Source organism: Coloeus monedula, assembly GCF_965178545.1.
Source record: "Coloeus monedula genome assembly, chromosome: 2".
In the NCBI taxonomy this organism is placed as follows: Eukaryota; Metazoa; Chordata; class Aves; order Passeriformes; family Corvidae; genus Coloeus; species Coloeus monedula.
In genome coordinates this window covers 87,275,334-87,299,875 of record NC_138782.1, presented here as the reverse complement: position 1 = coordinate 87,299,875, position 24,542 = coordinate 87,275,334, and the positions used below count along the sequence as shown (strand labels likewise).

The following is a 24,542-nucleotide window of genomic DNA, read 5'->3' as shown; positions in this document are numbered from 1 at the left end:
CTGTGAGCAACTGAGTGCAGTTTATGTGTGCAGAAGTGATGGCTCCCAATGAATTTCTGCACATACAAGAACTGGAATAAAATAAATATGGCAAATTTTGTTGTAGTCTGTGCACAAGGTACCAATTTTTTTTTTAATTGCATTTGACTCAGCAGGAGACAGACTTCTAGAATTTCACTGACAAAGATAACATGCCCATAACCATTTGATCAGTAATATCTTACTTGTAAATTATCACCCTGTGCTAAGTTCCAAATTCCAAAGACTTGAAAAAAGTAATAAAAAGAATCTAAAGCAGAGAGTCTAAAATACCCACTTATTACTAAGGAACCTGTTTTTCCAGTAGGAATTTAAAAGACACAGGATTTTCAGTCAAATGCATCATGTGAAATACAAAGACTTTCAAAATTTTGTAGCTATGAGTGTAGTTATGAAACTAGGTTGACAGTGCAGTCTGTGGATTTTTTAATGGATTTAATTATGTCAAAATTGAGGCATATTGATTTAATTGACCTTGTGGTATATTTAGGGTCTGCAGGAGCAGCAATGGACAATTCTCTTATCCAGTGATAATTGTTTCTATCATTGGCAAAAGATTTTTTTTTCCCCAAGGTCTGAATAGTTAAGCGTAAAAGCAGTTGCATCTAAAAAACAAACTCAGAAACAGAACTCCAGTTTCAGTTGACATATTTCTAACAAGACCTTCAGGGCTTTGTTGCTATAGGGAAATATTAGCAATTAATGTGAAATTCAGTAAGTGCACATCTGTCTGCTAAGTTAATAAATAAAACATAGATGGGTTTTATTACTTGCCAGTTGTATCCAGGAGCACAAGCAGTGAACTGTGATACTTAAAATAAATTGGCATCTTACAAATACTATTTGAGAAATAATTATAGTCCCTGAAATGATTAGCCATAATAATACATTTTATTTTTCCACTTCTTCGTGCTATTTTAAAATTAATTAACTATGTAGAAGTAAAATTATGTTTTTGTAATTTAATCAAATATCTGTTAGTGCCAAGAACTTTCTGGGGTAGAAGAAAGGTCTGCTTCCTTTGATATTCTTTATTTGCAGTCCAAACCATGAAATACTATGTTTGTATTGAACATAAAGCTTTTTACACTAGAAAATTTGTATTTTCATAAAATTCAGTGTGAACGTAGGGCCAGAATTGTGTTCCAGTCAATTCATAACTGTACTAGGATAAAGGAAATTCCCTAGCAGACAGGCCCCACTGCCTTTTTGTCAAATGCATTATTCTGTTGAAGCAGATCTTCCAAGCAGTGATCTAGGATTGATATACAAGTTTGATGTTCTAATGTGGATTTTGACATATATTCAGTGTGAGAAATACTGCAAAGGTGCTCTGGGAATAATTTGATAGCATCTACTCATGAAGTCTTGGGTTGTTGCAGATGATTTTTCATATCCCCAGTTTTTTAGTTCCATCCACACCATCATATGGAATAGAAATGTCCTTTTCTTCCAATTCGGGTTTGGAGCAGAAACTATTCCAGACTATTTCTGGTTTGGTTTTTTGTCATAGCTACTTAAAATTTTCTTACTACATTTAGTAGGGTGTCTTTCTTTTTATCTGTGGCTTTACTTTTACTTCTAATATATTTTAAAGTTTAGGTGTGTCACTATTTTTTTTTTTTTTTTTTGGTGAGGGGATGTTTGTTTTGGGGTTTTTTTTGGTTTGGTTTTTCTGGTTTGTGGTTGTTTTGTTTGATTGGTTTTTCAGTTGGACAGGGTTTTTTACTCTAGCACTTAACGATATTCTATGATCCTTTTAGCTTCTCTCAACAATTACTTGCATTACAATATTTATTGTATCTTCAATGCCACCTGGTCTACTTCCTACATATAGATTATTTAATGTTTGGTCAGTGCTTTCACATTTTCTTTTAATAGATTCACTTTTACATGAGCATACTTTTCCATTTTCAATGTTGGTACTTGGAAAATTCAGCTGTCGTACCAGCAATTTACAAGGAAAAACAGCAGCTTCTGTAGTTTGTCATCTTTAAGTTAAAGTTATGTATCTTTCTAAAAGACAGTTAAAATCACTTTCTGGGAACTTTCAGATCAAGCAGTGTGGTCTTTGGGGTCCTTTCTTGACTTAAAAGTAAGACTATGTAAAAACTTAGTAATACATTATTTAATACTTTCAGATACTTTCAGATTCTTTCTTTCATTAAGATCTCTGAATTATTTTTTAATAGAGGCAGAATTACTTCTCTGGTTTGGTTTTATGTTTCCTTGCTGTAAAAACTTTAATGAAAAATATTTGTTCAGAAGAATCTGCACTTGTTCATTTGGTTTGGTTTTGCCTACTTTTTCCAACCCTTCAAGGGCAGTTGTGCCATAGAAATACCAACAAATGGGTATTAATTTGAGATTAGGAGGGTGCTGTCTTACGTCATAAGATATGAGTACAGCAAAAAGATAGCCTTTGAGAATTGATTTCTAAGTAAGCAAGGATTTTTTTTACTTTTTTTTTTATTATTATTACATGGACTGTGTAGAATTTCAGCCTTCTGCAGTCTGATACACACACAAAAATAGAAACAATAATGCCTGTCACAAACTTAAGGAAATGCTACACTTAATACACAACCAAGGTCTGTCTAGTTGTTAATTCTAAAAGTAGCTGATTTCTTACCATCTTGCTGTTTCTGGTGCTTAATTTGTGGGCTTCCTTGTACATAATATTTGAGACTGAGCAATAGATGTCTTTTCCTAGTTAGGGGGCACTGCTCAAAGTGGGCTGGTGAGTCATTAGCATTGTTTGGCTTTTTGCTGTCAGCCAGTTTTTGCTGTCTTTCTCAAATCTTTTTGCAACTCTGTCAGCTTTGCATTATTAATAATTTTTCCCTACTCTTTCACTATACAGTTTGCTTTAAGACTGTTGATTTTGCCTGTTTTAGAACTTCATACTTTGATTGACTACTTTTGGAAGCTAAACTGCTATTCATCTAATTTTTAGTAAATATTCATATTTGTTTCTTGTTTTAAAAAACCCAACAGGTATTCTTTGTACTGTTAGTTAAAGAAAAGAGTTCACCTTAAACTTTTATTTTTCTGTGCAGCTCACCTGCAGTATTGCAGTTTACAAACCCTAAGTGGTTTCCATAGTGGAACACCTAAACCTTTTATTTCAAGTTGGAAATGGGAAAGAGATTTGTATATGTCCTTTTAAATGAAGTCAGTACATTAAAGTGCTTCTGATGTCTCATTTTCTTACAAAAAATTACTTTTTTACAAAGAGATTTGTACAGCTTACTTGCTGATTTAGACTAACAGATTGTGCTGTTCTTCACAGCTTACTATATTCTTTACCATACCACTTGAAATACCACTTACATAATATACACATTTGATAAATAAGAACAGTAAAACCAGTCTGGGAATAAACAGGAAGAACCCTTGTGTTGCCTTCCACAGCACTTGGACTACATGAAAGGGTTAGCAGCACAGGATGTTTCCTCTCAGACACTACATTTTCCCAGTGTCCTGGTCCCAGCCAAGACAGGATTAATTTTTGCAGTAGCCAGGAGGGGGCATGGCCAGCAGCAGGAGGTTATTCTATACCACCTTGAGTCATTGCCAGGGGCAAGGGGAAGGGCATCTCTTCTGAGGAGAAAGGGGTTCCTTCCATATCACCATAGCGTGGGGAGGGAGCAGTCAGGTATTGCTGTTTCCGTGTGAATCGTTCCCCTCTTTCTTGTACACTCTGTCATTAATATTGTTGCTGTTACTGTTCATTTTCTTATCTCATTGCTATTTCCAGTAAATTGCTCTTATCTCAATCCAAGATCTTTAGCTTTTGTGCCTCCAGTTCTCCACTGCAGAGGTAGAGAGGAGCAAACAAGTGGCAGAGTGGTTTCAATGGGGGCACTAAGTTGGAGAATACCATTCCTAAACCAGGACACCCAATCTTGCTATCTCATGGTTTCTCACCAAAACTATCCTTAAGTATTGTGTTATGCTAATTTTCTTATACATCATTTGTATTTGTATTGCATTTCCTCCTATTTCATTTGCCTTCACACCATTTTAATGCCCAGAGTTCATTCTTAAAAGAGATTATAAATTTGTATTAGTCTCTTAGCCATCTGGGTCAGTATGCTCTAATTGTGTTACTATCATGCTGTATCTTTTTAAAACAATTTTGAGCCTGATTGTCTCTGCAGTGAATACTGCAGATACCAGAGTAATCACTGTACATGAATTAGTTAACTTAAAAAAAAAAAAAAAAAAAAAAATCAAGGAAATACTTTCAGACATGCACAAAGTCAGAATAAATCTCAAAAATGTACCTGTGTTCCTGCAAAATTATTCCCACCACTCGGTGACTGTCTTCTCAAATGCTTTTAATATAAATGCAAGGAGAGCATTTCAAAACATGAGTATTATAAAACCAGTAGAATGGCAATTACAGTCTGTGTAGAATACTAATGTGCTACTTAGTGTGAAGTAGGCCTTTGTTACAAGTTCATTTTATAGGTGAGCCAATGTAGATTGTTTTCAATATGAAATATGACAGGCAGTGATATTAATAAAAACTTGTTGCACATATTGCCATCACTTAATATGCAATTAAGCACAGTTTTAAATCCTAAGATAAATCATACTGCATGCAAGAGCAGCAAATTAAAAACCACTCCAAGTATTTTGTCATTATTCTTTCATCAATTAATGTAGCAAGGTGGTGCTAGCTATTGTAAATTTAAATTTTGAAGATTGTGGTTAGTGTAATTTTTCATTCACTAATATAATGACTGATTATTTTGTTTAACTCTCAAGAGTTAGTTCTTTAATGTCATCAACCAAGTACAGAAAATAGGGTTTTAGCTATTGTTTCAATGGAGAACAACTCTTCTAGAACAATTAAGATTATAAGAGAAACAAGTAAAGAAATAAATGATGAGTTGCAGCAAAATTGGTCATGTGATAATGTCTTCTCAGAAAATACATAACAGACTAGAGAGAGTTTGGATAAACACAACAGATGTAGAGACTTGTAAAATCATTTATTCTGAGAGAACAAAAGATTATGATTTAAAGAGCAAACAAATGAGAGTTACAACAGAAGTGTATAAACCAGTGCATTATATAAAGGAGATGAGCTGAGTATTTTTTCCTGGCCCTTACCATTATGAAAGAACTAGATGGAAATTTGAATGCAAGAAAAATCCTCACATCTGAGAAAGAGACCCCTTTGATCAAAGGTAATATTTAGTATATTTTCTTTCCTGATCTTCAGATCCTGCACAAGAACATTCTAGCTACATTCTCTGTGTGAATACTCCATGAAAATTCTTGTCATATGAGCTAATTCTCTGTAATCTTTCTTCCTTCCCTAATTCACCTTTATCTTTGGGTTCTTGATATCACTGCAGATGTGCTTCTCTCTAAGGCAGAATTTTCAGCCAATACTTTGTGCTTCTCTGACGATCCACATCTAATGGATCCTAAAGGGTGAGTAAGAGGAGTAAATTCTGGAAGTACTGAGATTCCTTGCTCTCAGAAACTGTCAGAGGATGCTGCAATTTAAAAAAGGAGTCCTAAATGTACTAAAGAATTTAAAAACTGGAAATTTTCTTTGAAAATCCTCACTTGGTGTTTCTGAATGTTTCCAAAACTGTTTTGGGTTTTCAGAAGGAGAATGGGATACCTGTTGGGAAGGATGGGATGATCAGATATGAGTGTAATAACTATTACCTTGTCACAAAAGTCTCCCACCTTTGAATGTTGATTGCTTTTAAAAGCAATGCATGTGGATTACCCACCTGATCTGTTAAGCTTTTTTTTTTCCAGTACAAGTGCAGTGAGAAAACTTTGGTTTAGAAAGAATGTTCTATTCACTGTCTGAATCTCTCAATTCTTACTGTCCTGCTAGTTGTCGAATACAGTTCACCTTTTTTGCTGTTTTGCACTCTTACTTGACAAAAAGGCAGTGTCTTAAGTCACTGTCAGTATGAACTTAATGTTCAGACAGAGCTGTGAAATGAAAAATGCTTGTCCCAAACAATGACAATTTCCAACTGATGAGTGAAGAAGGCAGAAAGCTGACTTTTCAGGTTCCACTACCTTTTTTCAGTGTTAAAGAAAAAAATTCACAAAGCTTTGCATAATTTCTGCTGTTAGTAGTAACTTTGTCCTTCACCTCCAGTAAAGCCAAAGAAAGGCAGCAGAAGGCATTGACTTTATCCAGAAGGAAGTCTTCAGTCTCATGTTTCAACACCAGCCAGAGAGGCATATACTGTGTCTGGCATCATGTTCATAATTACTATTCAAAGTAATAGTAATACTATTTCATGGTATATATATATATAAATCTACATTTCATGGTATATACTATTTCATGGTAATAGTAATACTACTTCATGGTATCTCAGAAGAATTACCTTTGGAATTGCTTGAATTCTTTCAGACAACCTCAGGTTAGACCAGCTGGCTTGGGGATTTGGTAGTATTCTGAAGCTTCTTTCTCTTCAGACTTGTTATGCTCCTCATGATGCCACAACTGACTTGCTTTTGTGAGTTCTGACTTTCCACATGCATGGGATTCTGCCTCCTTCCTTTCTTCAATTGTTTGCTAAGTGAGAGTATAGGAGAAGCAACACAAATCCTTCTAGAAAATTAGTTGTCCTCCTCATGAAAGTCATGAGTATTTCACTGTTCAGCACTTGTATACTCTCTATGCTTCTGGGTTGAGCCTACGTGTTTTTTCCCAGGTTGATTCCTGAGGTCTTTCAGCCTGCCCCTCATTCTGGTTTGATCGTAAGATCACCGTACATCCATGTCAAAAATGCTTCCTTTGTCACCAGATGTTGGCCAGAATATCTCTCTATTAACAAGGCTATTTTAAATCTGGCAAAGTCATTATAAAAATCTCCAGTTTCAAGCTGTGAAATTAATAGATAAATTAAAACAAAACAAAACCAACAAAAACCCCCAAACTAACCAACCAGCCAAAACCAAAAAAATCAACATAAGTTGATTTACTTTTAATTTCTTTTGGGTGAAGGAGGTTTGTTGTTACTTCTGTGGCTGCATGGGAACAAGTGCAAATGTGAATACAAGTTAAGTTCTAGGCATAAGACCAGAAGCAAGACATTGGAATTGGGAAGAAGTGCACTTATTTGCATCATCGGCTTCTCCAGCTAGTTATTAAGCTATCTATGTAAATTTAAAGTTCTGCATAAACTGCCCTCTCTCACCAATGTTTTTGTAATGACTTCAGGAGTTTTTCTTCCAAGGCTTATAAATTCATCACATGGATGTTACAAGCAGTAGTGATTGTGTTGATATTCCCTGTCAAGCAAGGTGTTGTACAGTTTTCATAAAGAGTACCTCCAAGTTTGAGTCTCTATGCTTACCTAGAGAAATGCCTTTCCCTATGGTCATCTACCTATAGGTAACTTAATTCTTTCAAATTATAGAGTAGATGAAGTCTTTCTTTTCACTGAAGATTTTAGAACCATATTAAGATGCCTTGCCTTAATGACAGTTACTTTTCAGAGGAATCCAGTTCTGTGGATCATACTTAGTGGGACTATACTTCTTCACTGTTCCACACCTACAGCCAGAGTTGGGTTCACTGAAATAATGGTGTTAGCATCACTCACACAACAACCTCGTTTGAGAAAAGTTTGATACGATACTTACTCTCACACTGTAGTAGACCCAAGAGGCCTAATACATTCCTTTAATTATTAATTTTTCCAGTTTTGACTATAATCCCTTCTTTTAAGAATTGTATTTACTCTATATCTTTGTGTGTACATTTGTATTGTCACAGCCAGAAATGGTTCAATTTCGTTTTCCATATTGTTGCCTGCAACTGCTGTTAACTTTTCCCCTTTCAAGGAATGATGCTCATGAAGATCTTTCACAACAGGTTTTCTTCTGATCCTAAAAAAAAGTTCAGGTTCCTATAAAAGGAAAGAAGGCTCTTCAGCTAAGATTTTGCTTTTTTTTTTTTTTTTCCTAAAAGAGAGTGGAATTAAAGTTAAGATACTAAGCTTCTTCATCTTCATATGAGTATTTGAGTTGATAACTGTGATACAAGATCAGACATTCGAGAATTGGGTTGGAAAAAAAAAAAAATGGATTTCCTTCTTGTTGCTAAATCCTGTGTCACTTGGGGACAGAAGTGTTTGGAACAAATGATAGGTCAAATTTTATTCTGAAAAGAGATTATTGCTGTCAAGAAAGTTTCATGGGAAAGTAGAGCAACAGACAGAGTAGTAATGGTTCAAGGTTGACCTTGCTGAACACTAGACTAAGATCCCACTGAGGGAACAGTAGGTAGAAGGAGCCTAATTAACCCTTTAGGATGAAGAAAGTCAAAGTCTTTAAATTGTTATTGTCCAGAGGATTGAGAACCAAAAAGAACATTAAATGAGCCATAGTTCTACATTGTGATAACCCTATCTCCTCCCTTTCCAGTAGGGAATATAAAATACAGAGTATTAAGGAAGAGAGATGGAAATGGGACAAAACCAAATGAGAAATTTTTACGTTTCAGACTGGAAAGCTTAAAAGCTTTACTAGATAAATGACTGTGCCCATATGGCATAGAAGAGCCTTAATTCAATTTAAATGAGTTAAATTCGGTAGCAGAAACAGTCGGAGCATGAGTTCCCTATTGGCTAATTTGCTGTCATCAGGGAATCTTGAAGGAATGTATTGCATGGCTACCTTAGAGCCATAAAAATGTAACAGTATTCTCTTTCTTATTTGTTCACTCTCTAAATTGCTGTATTATCCCAGAAGTTTTCCCTGTACATACATATTCTCCACAAAAGCATAAGGACAAGAATAGTGACCTTTTTTTTTTATAAAACAAGTTTAAGCATTAAAATAGGAGGGTTTCTTTGTACTGCAGTGGATGTCTTACACTCATTTGTAATGTTACAATTACCATGCCAGATAGTCCAGGACTTCTAAAAACGAGGAATTTTCTAGGAGTCAGTTACAGCATAACAAAGATGATCTGTGTACCTCAATTCTGATAGGATTTGATTTTGTTTCTTCTCTCCTCTTTCAATGAGTCAGTCTCTAATGATTTTCTGTCATATTTTTGTTAATGTATTCCTGCAGTCATCTGAAATAATTTTGAAGAGCTAGGTGGCCTGTGCATTTACTATGATTTGTTAATATGATCTTTTAATATCTTTCACAGTGATTTAAATCTTGCTTGATAATTAAGCAATTATATTCAATTGCATTAAATTTACAGCAAAGAGAATAGAGCTGTGTTGCTAAAGGCACTTTAAAAGCTTTGTTAGAATCTTGTATGTATTGCCTACTGGTAATTACTACCTGATTGTAAATAATGTGGTATGAAAATAACATACTAACATTTTGAATTCTTACATCTGGTCCGCAGTTAGAAACATGCTTTATTTCTTGTTCCAGACCATTTAATTAAAAAAAAAAAAAAAAATCTGTCCCAAACTGAAGGTTAGCTATCTTTTTGAAAGGCTAGTCATCCTCTGAAATGTTGAAATTTTTCTGATCTTTTCAGGCCAATTTTTTAATAAATACCATGATATATCTAACGATGCATTCTTATGCACAGTAAACCTGACAAGTGTGCTGGAAGCTGCAGGAAGAGCAGAGTAGTCTCTGAGAATCTTGGCTGAATGTCAGTTATCTTAATTTTGGTAGGATGATGCTATTTGTTGTTTTATACAAAAGGTCAGGTGCTGTCTTAATGGTGGTGAGGATTAGAGAGTGTTTTCTGTAACCTGCTTGAAACTATTATTTTCAGGTAAATACTATATCCTAATTGCATTTTTAACCTCTATTTTCCATAGAAGCAGCATGCAGTGTTTTATGTGGTGCTAATTATTCTGCTAGTCCAGTCCCCTTCAAAACATCCATAGTTATGTAGTGAATGTAAAGAGATTTGTATCTTTTTCTTCAGTTTGAAGATTTGCTTATTTTCCAGTCTTGCATTTTTTCCCCAATACCATGTTCTTCTGGGAAATTAAAAAAAAAAAAAAAAAATTGTATTTTGTCCAGATTTCAAAATCAGAGACATGGCCCAGACTCATGGTCATGCCAGTGGGACATTTTTCTTCTGTTTTCTGGAGATGGGGGAGGGAAAAAATAGAGCAAAGCCAAAAGGATGGTGATGGGAACACAGCAGGCAAAGGAGTGGCAGGGCAGTTTGTAACCCCTAAGGAAGACAGGAGAGGTTTTCAGATGCAATTCATGTAATATTATCATTGGTTCAGGCCATCAGAGGAAATCACAGCTGTAGCTGAAAGGTGGATTTCAGCTGTCTTTTTTTTACAAAAAACTAGAACTAGATTATCTTTAAGGTCCCTTCCAACCCAGGCCATTCTCAAATTCAGTTGGCAACAAGTTCACGTGTATTCTTGACTTCCAGTAGCATCCCTGACATGCCGTTCTTTTGCTGCCATTATGTTATTCTCTGTTGTTATTCTGGTTTTTTTCGATACTATGACATTTCTTTTATGCAGCTGTCGTACCACATTCCCATGAATGACAGTGTGTTTCTGGAAACCTAGCTTACTAACTGTTATCAGGGTCCCATATGGACCCCTACAGGTACATTTATGGCAGCTTTCTCTAGCGGGTCCACCTCAGTCATTGACCAAAAACACTGTCTTTTAGGTTTCTCAAGTCAAGTGTTGTTTCACTGGGCTTCATTCAGATCCTTCTTGACTTTGAATGTACTTTGAGCTCCGATTGAGTTGGTTATTTCCTGGTTGTAATTTTTTCCAGAATTAATGCTTCTGATTTGAACTTAATTGCTTTGAACTTTTATAATGTCTCTGTTGTTTGGTTATAATAGTCTCCTTTTGGGTGACTCAATGCAAAAGAGAGCATTCTGCTCATTTTTAGCTTTTTTTTCTTAGATATTTTTCTTAGCAAAGCCATTTGATAAAATCATCTGTATTTTTCCTAGGGTATCCAGCTCTAATGTATCCAATTCAACCTCAGAACATATCCTTCAAACAGACTCCGTGAAGAACAAAAAAGTCTGTAGTTCCCCACTACTTTTCAGTTCTAGTTAGTTTTACTGAGCTGTGTTGAAGCTTTGGCATAAGAAATTATACCAGAGTGAAAAATCACATGATTCTCTTGCCATATGTAAATCATCCTAAATTTTCTTTAGCTTTCCTCTGGGACATTTCAAATCCTGGCATTCCCAGATTCCTTTTTTGATGGTATCTGTCTAGCACAAGGAAGGAGGCCTGCTATAAACAACTCTGTGCTTGCTGAAAATAGTGGTGTTGTGCATCCAAAGTTTGGCTTGACTTTACGCTCTTGGAAGATTATTTTCCTTTAGTTAAGGCCAGTTGTACCCTTGTCAGCCTACATATTTGAGGTTTACAGAATCATCCAGGTGATAGGTTGGCCATGTGAAAACTCTGACTTGCATTGAAGACATCTTTCCCCAGATTCCAGAACAAACCCCAGACAAAGTAGTTCCCCAGACTACTTTGAATGGGACTCAAACTATTCCAGTTTTATGGAAAGGAAGCCCTTGGACTTGTTACGACCTAGTAAATTTCACTCTATAATAGTACTCAGAGCACAGAACTTTCTTCAGTAATTCTTTCATTATTTGTTTCAGCTGATATCATAACTTTTAGAATTATAAGCATTTTCCTGTACATAATCATTCCTGTCTATTTCTTATATTATTTTCTCCTTCAAAGCTAGAAAAACTAGTTGGCTTCCGGTGGTCAATTTAGACTTTAATCCCTTTCAAGTTTATTCTGCTTTTTTGTGTTCTGTCAGGATGCTGCAATTTTCACACAAGTTGCAGAAGATTTTCAGTTTCAAAAGGATCTTCCTGAGTGTAACTGTCTTTAGAGTTACTGCTGGCATGTTGAACTTTAGAGGGCCAATCTTGAACTGCATAGCACTGCTTTCCAGCACCATGACCCTCACGTGTACTAAACTGCTGCTCTGGAGCTCTTAAAAACCTTTTTACACTACTGTGCTGCTCAAGCAGTTGAAACAAAGAAACAAACTAACATTTTAAAAAGTAAAGTTGTCTAGACAACTTCTGATTTTGGGGCTTTCCAGGAGAGTCTCCCAGATAATTAATGGAAAAGTAAAATTTGAAAGCAAAAATATATTTGGTTACAGTCATACCCCTTTGGTTGCTGCAAAGCCTAAAAAGATTGTTCCATTTTCTGTTTTGTTATATTTAGTCAAAAGGTCTAATTCCTTCCAAAATTAAGTTTTGACACATGTATGCAAACTTTTAGATACGCTGTGGTGTTCTCATGATTTCATGACATTTTATATTTTGTGTGATTTTCAATTAAATATGTTTATTCTGTAATTTCTCACATATTGAAGGTGAATAAAGAGTATTTTCATAGTGTTAAATTTGATTAACCCACTCAATATTTCTTCTGTATACATATTCCACATAGTTTTAAATACAATAAATAAGAAAAATAGCACTGCTTGTCAACCCTTTCAAATTTTTATGACATTATATCTCTTGAGTCTTCCATGTCTCCCATGTCTCTTGAGTTTTACAGTTGAAATTTGGAAAACTCTCATGGTATTCTCTGAAAATTCAGGGGTTGTTATGAGATTTGGTGACATAATTGTAGTGGAAAGTGGGTGTTTAAGACGGATGGCAGAATCACTGAAAAAACGTTGTCTTGTTTCACTTATATCTAATGGAAACATTAATCTATTTTAGGAAAATAGTTTGGTAAAATGCTGTATGTATGTGAAACAGAAATACTTTCCTAAAGACTTTTTATCTGGACAATAAATACATGATTTTTTCTAAAAGAGGAGGAAAAATAAATAGATAAAACACTTCTTCCTAAATAAAAGACAAAGTTTGGTTTGACATTAAATTAAATATATAGTATTTAATATATATAAAAAATATATATGTATATATATTAATATATATGTATATATACTAAATAAATATATATACAGTTATAGAGTATTAAGCCTCTAACTGTGGAAGAGGAAAAATAACTGCGTAATTAGAAGAAAACCTGTCTTCTTTAGCAGTATCATTTTTTATCTGTTAAAAGTATACAGAAACTTTGATTCCTTGGATGAAAGTGATTCAGAAAGCAGATGTCATCTTTTTTTCTTACAAATATTAAGCTTGTGTTCCGACCAGATTTGTCCTTTTCCCCACAATAGGACAATTCCTAGAATCACTCCTCTTGCTCCTTCTTAAGGGTTTTGTCTTGTTTTTCATGGATTTCCTGTTTTCTTTTGCAGCAGATAAATACAAGCATCAAGCACACATTTGTTCTCAGTTAGTTCAAAACTACCTAGGTTTGCTTATGTTTGGGCTGTTTTTCTTTGTGATTCTGAACATGGAGTGGATTCTGCCTCTTTGAAGCAAGGACTGATCTCATTGAAAATGAAGTGGGGGGTGCATGTGGAGCCACTGGTTGCAAGCTTCCAGAGCTGCAAACTGAAAAGTGGAAGATTTTCTTCTCTGAAGTAACTTAACATTAGTGGAGGGCAGGGCAGCAAATTACACTGGGAGATAGAAAAATGTGAGAATGGCCATTCTGCCTCTGACAGTGCTTATAGTAAATGTTCAGAGGAATTTGGAGATGTTTTCAAGAACATTCTCCCAGTGTCCATCAATTTGTGCTATCCCAGGTGAAGAGTGATTGATTGTTTTTACGTGTATATCCGTGAATTTCACTGTCCTACAGCTGTTTACTTTTCTTTCACCCCCTACAAGCTTTCAGCTTTCACAGTATCCTGTGGAAAGCAATTTAAGTGCACGTTCTGCAACAGCGTTCTGCTTTGGCTTGTTCCTGGACCACCCATCTGCCATTTGCTAGGTTCAGTTGATTCTTTCCATCTCTCGATAATTTTAGGAAGAGATAATTTTGGGAAGTCAAGCTCAATGTGAGGCAAAGTTATCATGCTTATAGGGAAAAAAAAAAAAAAAAGCCTTACAACATAAAAAGCATGTTTAAAAGCTTCTTTTCAAAAATTGATGAATTATGGTAAAGTACAAATACATGTGTATCTTGGCTTAGTGTCAGGATTGCCCATCCAGTGCTAGAGTCACTAAAGCAAAGTGATTGCTATTTATTTTCAATACTTCTGTGCATTTTCTAAAATAGGTGAACTGTCAAATCTTTTTAATCTAATGTAGCTGTATTTTTCAGCAATCCATTGTTTTCTGATTTGATTTTAATTAATGGAGGACTTTTTATTATTACTATTACTTAAAACTTAATCTTATTACCTTAGTGTCCTATTACCTATAAAAATGTTATATATATGATGTTTATTTTCAAGGCCTGCTTAGATCACTGGCCTTGCTGTATGCTTACGACATTTCTCGCAGGATGAGAACTTAATTTCTTATGTCAACAAACAACATCTATTATTTCAATTATATGGTTATTTCATGTGGTACTCTTACACTTGTAAGTACACCAAGTCCTCCAAAAACAAAAACCCCAGCAAAACCCTTTCTCTAATAATGAAGTTCATAACCGAGACATTTTATTAGATTGTTTTGTTGATTTCTTTCTCCTGATAGAGACCTTCCATGGGATTGTCTGATCTATAAATTAATTTTTAAGCTAGAAATATTCTTAAGTAGCCCATTTGATTTGGAAGGACCCACACTATAATAGATATATTCCCAATCTTTATTTCAGATTCTTTTCTGAAAAAAAATACAAAACCAAAATCAAACCAACATATTTCACTGCTTTGACTTGTGAAGAATTAATTTTTGCCATTTTAGAATAAATTTCAAAAAGAATATACTTGAGAGAAGTCAAATTTGAAGTATATGCCTTGTAGATTGGAATAAAATGTGTTTATAAATTCCCATTATCCTAAGAAGGTTCATAGATTTATAATTTTTGTCTGTTCTCTCTAAATGAGGTAGCTTTGTAACTTATATTTTAGCTTTCTTTAATAGGGTAACAGGGATTGGAATTTGGTTTTTAAAGGTTTCTCTGTCTTTGTTATGTTATTTGCAAGGCAGTTGTTGTGATTCTTACTCCAAAATGGAAACGTCAGTGCTCTGCTGCTGACATATTTAATTTCTTACAATATGCTGTGGAAATTGTGTTACTAGATAAGAATAATATTGCTTAAGATGTCTTGGGAATTTCTCGTAATTCAGTGTGTCATAGTAAGGGCTAGTAACAGATGACCCTGCTAAGTGATACGTGGAAGAGGCACAATGTGTAGATGCCTCAGGGATAAGTATCTTCCCCTTGGGAGATAGCAAAGAGAACAAACACTTTAAATTCTATCAAAAGTATTTTCCAAGGGTATGCCAAATAATTATATCTGGACAGATATTATTTTTGCAAGATTCTTACGGTTCCTCTTGAAACCTCTCTATCATGAGACTGTCTGGGACTTCTAAAGTATTGGTGGCACTATCTTGCTCAGGACTAGTCACTGCACATGCTGTAGATTAAAATGTTCCAAGAGTTTATCTGATGGTCTCTCCTCTGGAATTTAACTTCTACGAATATTGGTAATTCCTTGACCCTTTCTGTAGTTACTTTTGTCTTGGTCTGTAAGCAGAATAGTTGAAACCTAAGGAGCTACTTGAGAGTAAAGTGATACTCAGCATGAATAAAGACACAAATAGAATTTCAGAACCCATTGAATAAAAGATGAAAATATTTTGAAAATTTGGGGTGTGAGGCTATAAATTTAAATAAGGAATTGTACATTATGTGAATATATCAGTTTGAACTTATATATATCATATATATATATGTGATATATATATCAGTTTGAACTTACTTGGCAGGTGAATAATTAACATGGTTATGAGGATTATGATTATTGGGAGGGTTGTTCAGGAAATAGGCATTTCAAATCACAACAGAAAGATCTTAAAGAGATATGCAAATTAGCTAAAAACTAAATCCTTCATCATGACAATTTGTAATTAACAAATTAACACAGTAGTAGGAAAAGAGAACAAAAATATTTCTAGTAAAGACTTTCATGCATGCCTGCCTTAAATATTTTAGAGATGCATATCTGCATGTTATTTAAACACTAAACAACAATTATCTATAATCTCTTTTATCCTACTGTGATTTCTTATACTGTGGATATTGTCGGGTTTGTAAATTTTAACGATCAAATAGAGGTTATTTATGTATTTGTGGAATATCCAGTTAAAAAGATTTCTGTGTTGTTTTGAAATAAAATGCCCACTATCCATATGTTCTTAACTGTACTCTGAAAAATGTTTGTCTCGTATTTAGCACTGGAACACAACAATAAATAACCTGGATAGGGATTTCTCAAAGGAAAACTGAAGGGTCAGGAACAGAGTTCCCTGTGAGAATTAACCTTTATTCACAAGATGAGAATGTATTGACACTTGAGGAAACAATTCAGTGATTCTTGAAATGTATTTCCATTAATCTCTGACCTAGACTGGATGAGTAGAGTAAACCAGTGTTGATTTTACTGAAAACTTATGTTTTCAGCATTCCCTTACAAACACAAAATTTACCAAATGGTAACTGTTAGTTGATAGAGTTTCCAGTTAGTCTGTTTTTTCTTGTTTTTCATTACGCTAATTTAGAAACATTTTTCTTAAAAGATGTCAATTATCTCTCCATTTAGGAACTTATATTTATAATTATATACTCATTAGAACTGTAGTGTTAAAATGCAGAAAACCATTTCAGACAAGTCTTCCTCCTATATGCAGGCATAGTGAACACAGAAATATTTTTTTCATTTATGTGAGCATCAGTGACTACATTTAGTATGCCACTTCCTTGTTGCTTAGTCCCAGTCACCTTTCTCTTAGTTCTAGACGGAGCATCCCCTCTTACCACCAGAAAGCCAAGGCAGCAAAATGAAATGAACCAACAACAAAAAAAAGAATTGGGGTAATTGTCCATTAAACAGCCTACCCAGGATGGTGTGTCTCTAGAACCATGTAAATCAAGCTCAGACATTTTCTAACAGGCATGCTCCTCTTCAAACATTTTCAGGTGCTTTGGGTAAGTCCCGTGTTCCTGTGGGACATCAGCTTCCACTTGCTCTGTGGCCTCCTGGACTATGAATTTTAATTTCCTTGCCCAGAATTCAGTCTGCATGTATACCTGCCTGTACTAGCCACCTGCAAGGAAGCAAGGGGGCACTGGGACTGTTTGCTGAGATGATCTGTTTGTTGGTAGTTGGCTGTGTCAAGAGAAATGTGTGCTCTTTGTTTCTACTTGCTCTGGAAAATTTCTAAGAGCTTTGGCTACATTTTGTCACCTGAGGAGGGGACAGGCCATGGGCGATTTTTCCTGGAAATGGCTAGATGTCAGATTTGGTTCTTTTCTATCCTCCAGGCTCCTTAACTAAGTAGTCACAGCCCAGCAGCTGATGCTGCTGCAATTCCTACTGCCTGTGCTTCCATTGGAAGGCAAAATGAGCCAGGCTGTAGCACATTGTATATTTCAGTCTACCCTTTATGCTTCTCTGAAAAAGATGCATGTATAAGAGGAGAAATACTAACTTTTAACACTTGATATTTCAGTGAAATTTTACTTATAATTTCTTGAAACATAGGAAAGATACTTTGCTAGCATGAAAAGCTATATACCTGCTGAATAGTAGAGGTTTGCCAAGAAATGGAGGAGGCAAAAGTTGCAAAAAAAAATTTACAAGAAGCAAAGCTGTTAGAATATGAGGGACTGGGGAGATCTGGGCAGAATATTTTTCCGCTAAAATAACTATCTAGAAGTGTCAATTTTATGACTTTCTAAATAGCAGAGGTATATAAACACTCATCTTTCCAGTCTGAGTAAGGTTTGTATTGGTATGTCAGTGTTTTATGTAGCATTATGTTGTGTAGAATTATTTGTTGAAACATATATTTAAACTTGGTATTTTCATGGGACTAAAAAAGCCTAAACAGATGTTAACTAAATTACAGAGATAGAAAATGAGGGAAGCTTTTTGTTACTAATCAAACATAATGGTGCTTCTAAATTAATTTTAATTGTTTTCATTTTGCCAGAAGTTTCAGCATTTAAATCTTCTGTTCTAAACCAAAAAAAGACGTTTTCCCGGGTCATTCGTGCTGTATCCCAAAGAGTGTACAGGTGTTGCTGACACTTCTACATAAGATCTGAGCTGCATCGAAGCAGTTGCCATGAACCTGCTCTCTTTCTTTTCATCTAATTTTTATTTGCAATGATAAAGTATTGTCTCTGTTCTGTAGGTCCTTTGAGATGTAAAAGGAATAAAATTTACCTCCCCCTACCCAGAAAGTGCCATCAGCCTTCTGCATGTGAAAATTCCAGGCCCAACAGACTGCATCACTAGAAATTTGACTTGTGGCTGGTGGCCTGGCTTAAGAATTGTAGAGAATTTCTTTGATTTCTTTTCTGGTTTTATATTGCTGTTATTAAGGGCATTTGAATAAATTATATAAATGTACATGAACCACTAAGACAATGATCGGGTTTGGCCAAATTTAGAAATATATCCTCTGAGAGAAGGCAGGTCACCACCCCTCCCCAACCAGGTTCGGGGAAAATAAATTTTCCTCGAAGGAAAGTGAAGGAGATAAAACTATTTATTTAGCAAACACACATGGGAAAAGGAAAGTAATGCTGAATAATAAAGTCTCTCGCTGTGGAGAAAAAACCTGGGAAAGTGTTCGAGTCCTCCCTTTGGTCTCCTCGGAGCTGGCTCTGTGCTCGGTGGAAAGTCCTCCCGATGTGCTCTGATATTGAAGCAGTCCAGTAGAAAAGGGAGAACATCCGAAATTCCAGGGAAGGGAGAAAAAGAAGCTGAAACTGGCCAGCAACTGACCGGGCAGCAGCAATCCGGGTGCTTCCTCCTTCCCCTGCCACAGCTGGGAAAAAAAAATTGCTATCTCTGTGTGACCTTGAACAAGCTGCAAACTGCTTTGAAAAAGTTTTGCTCAGTTTTTCCTTCCCCCTCTCAGGCTCAGTTTAGAGGCATAGAAAGGCACAAAAATTAATTTCTGGGCATAGGGCAGCGATATGGGATACACATCATAAAGTCACCCCAAGACAGACAAGAAGACAAAAATATTCTAAGTACAATTTGGAATCTGTTTCCTAATCTATTCACCAAGACTCCAAACCCATCCAGTAAGTCAGCAGTGGCTTGGAATTTGATCTGGGGGCATCTGGTCTGTTGTTTAGCAAAGAGGAAGTATAATAAAGGGCCGGGGATCTGGGATACAGCAGTTTATTTTAACATATTAGTACTGGTTGTGATAGCATTGTAACAAAGACAGGTAACAGAACTTCTTCCCTGCTTTCAAATTATGTAGTAAATGTGTGTCCTATTCCAGGTGGTCACAATGTAATGTAGGAGAAGCCTGAAGAATTAATTTCAACCAAACATTTTGACACTTCTTGCACTTCTGAACTTGGTGATATAAATACAATTAATTCTGATTAGCAGATCATCAGATCCAGCCAGGAGGTCCTTGTAACCCTTGTTTCCATCTTATGTAAAGCTCAATTTTATATAAAAAATACATATTTTTTAAATTACTTAACTCTAAAAAGTCTATTTGTATTGAGAAATCATAATAAGAAAATAATTTCAAAAATTAAATACTGAGGTACATGAAAAATGCTTATTACTGTTAGGAAACACATTTCCAAGTACTTGGTGAGGCAAAACTGATGAGGAGTGATCTCATAAAAAATAGCATCTGAAAATCCGTATTGCATACCTGTCTGATTTGTGAGAAGAGTGATTATCTTAATATTCATTGTAAAACAGAGTTAGTGTTAAAGTTGCTTAAAGTTGGTATTAATATATTCTGGAAGAGCAGCATATATATATATATGAGGCTTGCTTTATAGACACACCTTCTGAACTTTCAAGATAGCTGTGTGTGTACACATAAATGCACAGCTACCCACTCACCCATATTGGTGGGCAAGATTAATAGGCCTATTGTCTGACTGTGCACCATTAGGGAACAATCAAGGCATCCCTTTACAAATTATGTGGCACAAATTGACATTGGTAGTAATTGCATCAATCAGTGCTACAGAAGGCATCTAACAAAAGAAAGAGAGACACATTTTGTTCAGATTATTAAATGGATTGAAAAGGTTAATAATAAGCCTTGAGCCAGAAAACGTTCTAGACTGATTTCCCCCCACCTCGGTTATATAATACAATATTTCAAAGTACATTTGTCTCCAGAAAAGCAATTATCTCAAAAAAATACTTCCTCTTTTCTCTTCAATGTCAGTTCTGTATGATTAAAGCAATTTTCCTGTAATGCAGTACTATTTGTAGAGGAAGCTAATTAGTTAACTTGTGGATTCTATTATCCATAATCAGATAGTTTACTAAGCTGCAATTAGTTGCACCTTTCAAGACCCACTGAAAGTAACACAGTTGCTTAACTGCTTGGGAGAGCCTGAGGTTACAGGAAGTTAAGTGGAATGACATAATTTGCCTTTCTAAAACATTTTATATTGATTACTCATATAAAAGGAGTGAATTTTCAAGGCCAACACTTGAGAGTCAAACAAAGATTTCTGCTTGTAATGTTGTACATCTAATTTCCGAATTATAGGAACTAAGCATAGAAATTCTATTTATGTTACCACATAGTCTTTTTTTTCTGGGCACAGTCACACTTTATCACTGTAAAGAGCTCCAGGACATGGTATATCTGAGGTTTTGGTTTGGAGTGGGATGAATTACATGCTGAAAGACCCCGAGAACTACTCAGTTGCAAAAACTCAGTCATCTAATAGCACATCTAAGGTACTCCTCCTGGCTTACAGCTTCTACCCTTGGGCATGTGAAATGGCAATAGAAATCTACATTCAGGCAACCGTGTCCCACCCCCTGCTTCCCTTTGGCTGAAACAGGAACAAGGAATAACTATCTCAGCTTGTTGATGCCTGTGTTTGGTCAGATGACCCCTATACTGAAAGTCCTAGGAACAGAATTTGTAGGGCTTTAGAATCATCTATTTCTTAGAAATTCAGGAAATCATTAATAACATTTAATTTCTCAACTTTGAAAGCTGTAATTTAGTATAATAAGCAAAGTATATTTAGCTCCCCACTATTATTTAATAGTCAAAACAATCAGTGTATAGGCATGATTGTCATAGAGCTGGGTGTTTGAAGAAACAGACTGTTTTATTACCTCTGCTTTGGAAGGAGGTTTTCCCCAAACTAGGCAGTTTGATTTAACTGGACTTTAGAAGTATGCAAATACTTAATATTGTCCTTTTACATTTTTTGCTGTCTTTTCTGATAAGAATGTCAATACTGAATTCTTGGCAGCAGCTTCTGAATTGTACATTTTTCTTACCAGGTTCCAGAGAGAGAGAACAAGAGTTCTAGCAAGGCTAGGTTTTGTTTTGGTATATGTTTTGGTAACGAACCCAATTTTCAAGATTTCTAGAAAACTCAGCAAAATTCTTTTGCTACATTGAGGCTTTGCAATAGGATGGCTGTGTGTCTTAATTTTGTCTCTGAGGTGGGAGGCTGCCTGAAAACCATTACCGTAGTGTGCTTCAACACAGATTTTAGGTTTAATAACTACTATCTCAGAAAATCCAAGTGAGCAATTTCTCATCTTCCACAGTTTTAGCTGGAGAAGGTAAAGTGCTGTCTTTTTCTTAGATTCTAGTGGAATCAAAATTAACTTACATTTTTTGTAAAAGCAATGGTTGTATAATAAATTTCACACTTTTGAAAGTCTTACAGTATGTAATCTAGACTGAGTAAAATGATTTGATGCTTTTTCATAGACCTGTGTTGAAGCCTGCACCCATCTCACTTTGTACCACAGGTCTAAACTGATTTTTAGATTTGCTAGAGCTATTGGTCCATTTTTAAAAATATATAATTAATTTTCTAGCAGTTATGATTTTACCTTTCAGTTCTGATCATCTACCTACTGTAATTGCAGACTTTTTCAGAACAAAGTCATCTCATATTATTGGTAGATTTAGCTGTTAAGGAGGACACAGAATTTCATTCCAGAGAGACAACTCTCCAAGGTTTAAGTTTGTATCTTACTAGTTATTTCCTATGGAGAGAAGAGTTCTGAAAGCTTCTGTGTAAAATTCCAGTTTCTAAATACAGGACAGGTAAATTTATGTTGGATAAAGCTGTAAGACAACTAAATATTTTTAGTTTGGTCAGTGTTCTTGTTCCAGCTTATTTGACAAACAGAATATTCCACTTTAAGTGGCTCAGAACTGGCTTGAGCATTTTCTATTGAGATTGAGAATTTGGACTTTTGTTTTCTGGAGGTGTCACTTGAATAGATGAGTGTCTATATATAGGAATAAAAAATTCTTTTTAACTTGTTATTTTATTTCTCAGAAAACAGAAATCCACCAATTCTAATTATATGCCCAAAACAAACAAAGCTGTTACTGTTGTTATTTTTCTGCACATCACTATGGTGTGTCATAGCCTGTGGATAATTAGGTAAAGCAAACCTTCTCATGAAGAGGAGGTTATGTTGACTTCTCATTTGGCAGTGTGATGCAGTGTTAGTTGATTGACTGTTACCACGAAAGGGAAAACATTTTTTAGAAGTAATCATACTGAATGTATGGATGTCCTGATTATATAAATATTACTGCAAATTTTAACAGTATCCCTTAAACTGTCATCTGAGATGTTAGGCTGCAGAAATGTTTTCACACTCTACTTATGTACTGATTTTTCTTTATTCCCAGGTCCAGTCTGTGTATGACATCACCCAGTACGAGAATATTTTTCTTTTGTGCATGATTCTGGAACAACTTCTTCAAAATGAGACACAAGAAAGTAACATTTCAAGCTCAAACTATGGAGGAGAAGAAAAAATCAAATTTCTGAAGAACCTTGATCAAATTATTCTCCATCTCTCAGATGAATTCCCTTTGTTTTCTTTATATTTATGGAGAGTGAGTGTTCTTTTGAACGCAGGTCAAATGCAAATTGATTAAAACAAGCAGCCTACTTTTTAACTGTGTATTTGTTGTGGGATTGCACTGGAAAGTTTTCGAGCCAGACAGGGAAATTATCCTTATTGGAAAACATTTACTTTAAACTACTATTCTATACAGCAGTTTCAGAGATAATGCAATTATTTCCAATTTTGAATGTAGAAGAAATGTAATAATCCAGGTGTCATTTTGAATAAGTGCTGTTTCTTATAATGGAAAACTGTGTGTTGGTGTTTGTGCACACAGTGAAAATGGAACAAAGAAAGTTGTTTCAAGTGCTGTTTAAAATAAACACTGTGAATTTTAAAGTAGAGTCATAATGTGTGCCTAGAGCTTCCAAGTTAGGAGACTAATGCCTGTCCTTTAAGAGTTGTAAGCTTCTGTATGATTTAGAGACAGTATCTGGTTGGCTGAAATAGAAACGTTTATTTTAAACTTGGTAACTTATCAGTACAAATTCTTGTCAGACCGACTTTGTTACTGATAATCAAATGAGTCATTACTTGAGCAAAATAAAATCTGGTGCTCAGTTTCACAACTTTCTTCCATTCATTCTATACTGCTTGGGTTTACTTGTGTATGCACAAGTTTAGGCACAATAGGCCTAATTCACTCTGAGTTGAGTAATGATTTCAGAGATCTAATCTGAAGAAGTGTAGCTCATCTAATGGTCACTTTAAAACTTTCTGCTAAAAACTAATGAATATTGATAAAATCCCCTTTGGTACATTTCCATATTATCTGATTTTTTATTTTTTCTGTGTGATGGTATTATATTCATAGTAATAATTAAAGTAACATATTTTAACAGAAATTACCTTAAATAGTCTTTTAAGTGTGAGTTCAACAACACCTTAACTGAACCAGAGTCTTTGATAAATCTAAAGGGTAACTATTATGATGAATGGCATTTTTTTCTATTAGATAAACAACATTTTAAGTTTATTATGCCTCCTAGAAGTGTATACTCACAATAAATACAAAGTATTTTGATTATTAGTCCTTGTCCTTCCACTTGAACTTGTTTCATTAGATCAATTTTTATATCAGGAAAATTCTCTGAAACACCACTATCTTGTTAATTTGAATTTTAATTTATTTCATAATAAACCTTTGCTTTATGTGTATGTAAATACATTGATATTTAGAAAGCAGGTTGCTTTGATGGTGACTTGGCTCCCCAGAGAGCATTCCTTAGTTAAGACACCAGCCCATTTTTTTTTCTGAAACTTCATATTTGATATGTCACATGGTAACGTTTGTTTAGTGCTTTCTTCTAGCTAACTTTTTTCCAACAGAAACATTTGATTTGCAAAACAAGCATTCCTGAATAGTCACATGAGAAAATCAGATAAGTTTAGCCAAGCTAAAGAAAATAAATCAATGTATAAGTTTGGTAGCCACTCAGAAACTACTGTGCCCTTTTTGTTGCTGCTTTACTTGTTTGTTTGTTGTTTGTTTGTTTAGTCTGGTGGAGGATCAGTTCTTCCTTCTCCCTCCACAGTGCTGAAAGCATGATTACAAAAACAGCAAGGAAAGGAATGAACTATTATCTAAT

At 35.0% G+C, this 24,542-nt stretch overlaps 1 protein-coding gene across 1 annotated transcript in view; it reads left to right on the top strand.

Annotated features, from left to right (window-relative positions):
• MEI4 (meiotic double-stranded break formation protein 4) overlaps positions 1 to 22,984 on the top strand; it is a gene marked incomplete at both ends in the record, with an annotated part of 73,918 nt that extends 50,934 nt beyond the window's left edge. Inside the window, one exon of the mRNA XM_082276761.1 lies at positions 22,733 to 22,984. Within this exon, the coding sequence (XP_082132887.1) occupies positions 22,733 to 22,984 (252 nt within the window). The remainder of the gene's footprint in view (positions 1 to 22,732) is intronic.
• Between the last annotated feature and the right edge of the window lie 1,558 nt (positions 22,985 to 24,542).